Source organism: Rhinolophus ferrumequinum, chromosome 9, assembly GCF_004115265.2.
Source record: "Rhinolophus ferrumequinum isolate MPI-CBG mRhiFer1 chromosome 9, mRhiFer1_v1.p, whole genome shotgun sequence".
NCBI lineage: Eukaryota > Metazoa > Chordata > Mammalia > Chiroptera > Rhinolophidae > Rhinolophus > Rhinolophus ferrumequinum.
The window spans coordinates 36,669,280-36,675,279 of record NC_046292.1 but is presented as its reverse complement, the minus strand read 5'-3'; the positions used below and the strand labels follow the sequence as shown (position 1 = coordinate 36,675,279).

The window sequence follows — 6,000 nt, the reverse complement described above, 5'->3', positions numbered from 1 at the left end:
AGCAAGTCACATGCACTTCATGCCTCAGTTTCCCCATCTGTAAAATGACAGTTATGGGGATTATTTGAGAAGGTGACTGTGACCTGCTGGCCAGCAGTGAGTGTTAAACTGCTTTATTTTCTGCTTTCTTGTCTCCTCACAGTCACACAGTGGCAAGTGGGTGGGATTAAAATCCAAGCCTGACTCTGGAGGCCCGGACTTTCTCCGCCTGAATGCCCCCCACCAATGAATGCAGTAGGATGACGAAGGGTTCAGGTGGGGGCCGCTGCGAGGCTGGAGATGTGGAGCAGAGGAGAGTGACAGGGAGATGGATCTCAGGTCTAGGAGAACTTTCTGACCCCAAATAGGTGGGGCTGTGTGAGGAAGGAGCAAGCGCTTGGTCCCCGGGACTGCGCACAGAGGGTACGCGGGCATGGGCCGGGCAGGCCGTGGGTGCCGGGCGCTCTCACCTGTCGGAGCCGAGGGTGGGGGCGCAATCCGCAGGAGGGCGGCGGCCGTGGCCCCACTGCGCTGGTGGGCAGCCCGAGGCCTGGCCCAGCCCCGCCGCCATCCCCGCCCTCGGCGCGCTCCTCCCCGGCAGCGGCGTCCGCGGCTCCGCTGCATAGCGACGGGCTCGGGTTCTGGCGGCAGCACCTGGGCCGCAGCTGGCGTCCGGCGGGGGCACGCTGCCCGCCCCCCTCCGCGATGACCACGGCCGGCGCCCCGGGCGCCCTGCCTGCCGGGTAAGTGCGCGGCTGGGATGGCCCAGGGGACGCGGGCTGGGTCCGGGAGGGCCTCCCCGGCGGCCCCCACCCCGCGGCCCGCACTGCGGCTTTTAGCCCCCCGTTGGGGCGGCATAGCATCCCCGCCCCCACCCAGTCTGCTCGCCTGTGGCTCCAGGAGAGTGGAGGCGCTGGCGACCCTGCGTGGTCACTCCCCTCTGGGTCCCAACTTTCTCATGAATCTGTAGTTAACAGGCCATTACTACCTTCGGAGCCGCCTTCCTCCCCTAGTGACGTTTACACCTGTGAGTGGACTGTTATTATCACCTCCATTACAGATGAGGAAACTGAGGCATAGCTCTTAAGTGACTTGTCTTAGGTCACCCAGGAGGTGAGAGGTGGGCCTGGGATTTGAACCCAGCTCCTCTTATATCAGAGCCTCCACTCGCAGGTCACACTGCCTCATCTTCAGGGATATTTGGAGGAGTTAAAAGGCTTAGAAATGAACCGGCAGGGCCCATTGGGCACAGTGGGAACCGGGTAGTAAAGGTGGGTGTTGTCACTTTCAACATGGCTTTCCTGTCCACTCCCACCCTAACCCCCCAGAGGAACCCCGTAGGACCTCTACACTGCCCCTGTAGCAGTGACAGCTGCTGGGAGAGGTGGAGTAACTTTTTGCCTTTCCTAGGCCCCAGTGGGTAAGGGGTGGCTGCTGGGAGCCTGGACTGCTGGGACGTTGCAGGGTGGAGATCCTGCCCAGGTGAGCTGGGATGGGTTCCAGCCCTTCCTGGAGCCTCACCACCAGGGACAATATTTGCCAAGGGCCTCAGGGCTACCATATGAACAGGGAGGTGACAAGGCTGGTGCCAGGTGTCAGCTGGAGGCCTCCACAAGGTCTGTGTGCATTCCTGGCTGAAGGCTTGAAAGTTGGGTGGCTGGGGGACACCCTGGCCTGCAAAAGGGTTGTCTGGTGAGTCTTGTCTTGACTATTTTTGTTGTATGACTTTGGCTAAGTCCTTTATCCTCCCTAGACTTCTGGTCACTCCTTTGGAAAATATAGGGAGGCTGGGCTGACTGTTCCCTTCCTGCTCTTGGCTCGTCTTTGTAAATCTGGAGCCTGCTTAAGTCTCTTCTGCCCAGTAATGATTGAGTACCATCCCTTTGGGCCCAGAAAAGTGGTTTCCAGATCAGAAGGCAGGCAGAGCAAGGCACCTATCAAAGAATCCTGAACTCCCAGGCTGGAAGCTACGTTCATTCCTCTTCCTTGCACATTCACATCCTAGCCTGAGTCCTCTCTACGACTCCAGGCTCCTGTGGCGCTTCCAGGGCAGTGAGCTCACTCTTCTAGCACTGGTGGGTCTTCCTCATACTAAACCATACCTGCCCCCCAGCATGCCCTCCAGGTCCCACTTTTCTTTGAGGCTGCACAGGTCCACCTGCCTCTGCCCCTGCCCCTGGTCAGTGCCATCTTGTTGGGGTCTGAGTAGAGCAGGGGCAATGCAGTACCATCTTTCCCATAGACACTCATTCAGTCACTCAACAAACACTCCTGAGGCTTGCTCTGGACCCTGCCCTGTGTATGAGGGTCAGTGGTGAACAAACCAAGGTTTAAATCTCCACCACTTTAAAAATCATTAGATATTTCAAACCTTCAGAAAAATATAGCAAATAATAAAATGAACTCTAGGCCCTTGCCATCCAGTTTTTTCGGATATTAACATTATGGCCCCTTTTTTTTTCATATTATTCTTTTTAAGAGACAAACCATGGCAGAGACTGTTGAATGGAGCCTCTGTGGACCCTCTCCCCACTTCCCTCTACAGAGATAATCATCATCCTGAATTTTGGTTTTATCATTTTTCTAATTGTTTTTATTTTGCTGAGTGTGTGTAAGTCTAAAAAAATATGTAGTTTGTTCATACTTTAAAATTTTGATGCGCATGGAATCATACAGCATTACTCATTCTGCAGCTTGCTTTTTCTCATTCAGCTTCAGGTTTCTGAGATTCAGCCTTCCAGATCCTTGCAGCTCTGGTCCCCACTTGCCCTGATGTTTATACTATACTAACCGATATAGAGACCCCCATTTATTTATTTGTTTATCAAGCCTCTTGATGGACATTGAGGTGGTTGCCAGTGTCTTGCTATTCAAATAATGAATATTCTCATACGATTGTCCTTTGCACATATGTGAGTGTTCTTCTAGGTTGATCCATAAGAGTGGAATCGCTGGGTCATATGCTATTGACAATCAATCTTTTAAAGTTACTTAGTTTCATTATAAAAGCAATGCTGCTTGATAAAATAGATGATGGAACTACTTAATGTTAGGGAAAAAACACAATCACTCACATTTCCTGAGTACTTCTTATTGTGCTTTACATTGTCTCAGTTGTTCTTCACAGCAACCCTAGGAGGTAGGGCTGTTCCCTACCTCCCATTTCATTGTAAGTCCCATTTCATTAATGAAGAAACTGAGGCTCAAAGAGGTTAAAGGACCTTCCTAGGTTTCTCTAGCAAGTAATTGCCGAGCTGCAGCTTGAGTCCAGGGTTATCTACTTTCAAAACTCTTGAAGGCCATGCTGTACTAAGTCATGCCACCTCACTCCATGCCACATGACTTCATGCACAGCCAAGGTGAATTTTTTTGGAAATAGAGTCACAATCATATTCGCAATTTAGAAAAGTCACTTTGGAAGTGACTGGTCCTCATAGGTACATTGCCTCACTCTCTGAGCCAACATTTTCCCTGAATGGTGGAATAGGGAGTGAAAGCCAGCTCTGACTCCAGTCGGCACCCTAAGTGACATCCTTGCCCTGCATCCACTGTCCGCCACGCACCTCACCTGTCCCCCACACACTTCACTCTGACTAGGGTCAGCACAACCGGGTTTTCTGTCCCCAGTGGGGACTGAGGGTCCCCTAGCTCCTCCCAGCCCTGCCCATCAGGCAAAAGGGTAGCAGCTTCCAGGCAGATTAAAACAGGGAGGAGGATTAAAGCACCAGGCTGTCTGACATTCCCTCTCAGCCTCCAGTTCTCAGCCTCCAGTTCCCTTTTCTTTTCTTTCTTTTTTTTTTTTAAAAGCTTTTATTTATTTTAAGTGTGTTTTTCCAGGACCCATTAGCTCCAAGTCAAGTAGTCGTTTCAATCTAGTTGTGGTGCAGCTCACACTGGCCCATGTGGGAATCGAGTATCATGCTCTAACCAACGGAGCTAACCGGGCCACCCTTCTGGTTCCCTTTTCACTTCGGCCTCAAGCCACCCTTCCCAACTATGCCAAAGCTCCTGGCATTGGTTACCAGCCCTGCTTCATGCTCCATCCAGCTTAGTGCCCGCTCTCCAATCCTTTGTTTCCCCAAGGCACAGTGGAGAGGCTCCCATCACCACTTGGGAGCTCAGGGATATATTGGACTGGGCCAGGCAAGGTGTCCTGGAGCAGAAAGACCTTGAAAACATGGGGACAATCTGTGCAGAAGTGGGGACCTCAGCTGCAGCCAGGAGAGGAAGGTTTGGTGAAGTTGCTTTTGCAGAAATCATTTCTGTCTTCTTCTAGGCTCCCGGGAGGAGCAGACGAGGTTCCTATCTTCACTTCCTTGTCTGTCAAATGCAGATAAGAGTGCTTGCCTCTCAGGTCTGGTGGGATGATTGAGTGAAATAATTAGTCACCAATTTAGATAACTTGAAGTGGTATTTTCATGGTGGTGAGGGGGTGGTTGTTAAGTCAAATGGGGCCCATGTCCCCAGCCTTCCTGAGCTCCCCAGCCAGCCACCCACCCCTCAGGACCCCTCCACGGAGCAGGCCTTGCAGAGCCTCTGCCATCCTGCCCTGCCCAATGGCTGTGCCTCCTCCTCACTGTGGGATCATGTTTCCAGCCCTTCGCTCACACTCTTTCCCCTTCTTAGACTTCTTTCTCCATCTTGTCCTTAATTCAGTGCCATCTTTTCCAGAAAATTTCCTTGAGTGCCACACCCTCACCTCCGGGCCTCTTTAGCCCCCAGTGATTCATTCCTATGATCGTAGCCCTGATGGCTCTGGCTGCCACTGCCTCTGGCTGCATCTGTTCCTCCTGTAGACGGTGAGCTCCTCGGGGGCAGGCCCAGGTCTGGATCTGCTCTGTGTCCCCACGCCTGGCTGGAGCTGGAGATTAGTGGGTATTTGGCGGGGGTGGGGCAGGAGAGAAATCAGCCCCAGGGCCTCCCCAAAGCAGCTCCCAGGCTGGAGAGGTCACCTCAGACCCACCTCACTACAGTTAAACAGAAGAGGTGCTGGGGCTGCTAAGGAGGTAATATGTCGTCTGTCCATCTGTTTGTGCCTCTTTCACTCCAGATAGTCCAAACATGCAGAAGCTCTTCCTTGGTGGGGGGGTGAAGGTGGTGTTGTTGGTGGGGTGTGTGCAAAAATGGGAGGCAGGCTCTTGGCTCTAGAATTGTTTAGAGATGGATATAAGCCGGGACAATGGACTTGACTCCCTGGGGCTAAGCTGGTGGGCACTGGCTCAGGCAGAAACTTGGGTTAGAACCAATGCTTGGGCCTGTGATCTTGGCCAAGTCAGCTCTCCTCTATGCCTCAGTCTCCTCATCTGCGGTGACGGGAATAACCCCACTTCACAGGCCTTAGCAAGGTTTTAAGGAGAGAATGCCAGTCTAACATACAGGCCCATACGTGCTCACCGCCTCTTCACTGATTCACCAACTGAGATAGGTGGACAGACCAGTCACTAGGCGAAGGCCTGGGCCCCAAGGAAGATACTGGCTGTGCCCCATGAAGAGAGTGAGGGGCTGCTGCAGTAGGGCCTTTTTGGCTATGGAAAGGCACTGGGTCTTTAGCCTATGAGTAATGAGAAGGCAGTGAAGAATTTCAAGCCCAAAAGTGTGACCTGGTCATTTTTGGGTTTAAAAAAGTTAACTTTATCTGTTATGAAAGGGACAGATTAGAGGGACTAACACTCCCAACATTAAAAAAACTACTTAGAGGCTGAATGGGTTCCCACAGAAGTAACAGAAATCTTCTCAAACCAAGAATAAAGAGGGAGCTGAAATCAGGCTGGTAAAGGACATAAAGCCATAGCAACCTGGGCGTATTTACAAATTCCAGAACCCCAGAACCTTGAGTTTTAACAGCTACTCAAGGGATGGGAAATAGGGTCCAGGGCCGACCCAGCCACAGTGTGAGGAGTTGGAACTTAGCCTCCCAACCCCTACAATATGAATCTCGGACCTTCAAAGGGTATCCTCAGCAAATAGGGGCATTGACCAGAAAAAAGTATCCACCCATCCGCAAAGGGAGACAACAGTTCT

General features: G+C 52.0%; 1 protein-coding gene across 1 annotated transcript in view; it reads left to right on the top strand.

The window, feature by feature from the left end:
* Positions 1–534: 534 nt before the first annotated feature.
* The window catches only part of TTC39A (tetratricopeptide repeat domain 39A), a 35,426-nt gene continuing 29,960 nt past the window's right edge, over positions 535–6,000 (top strand). Inside the window, exon 1 of the mRNA XM_033113382.1 lies at positions 535–722. Coding sequence (XP_032969273.1) covers positions 685–722 — 38 coding nt within the window. The 5' untranslated portion in view covers positions 535–684. The remainder of the gene's footprint in view (positions 723–6,000) is intronic.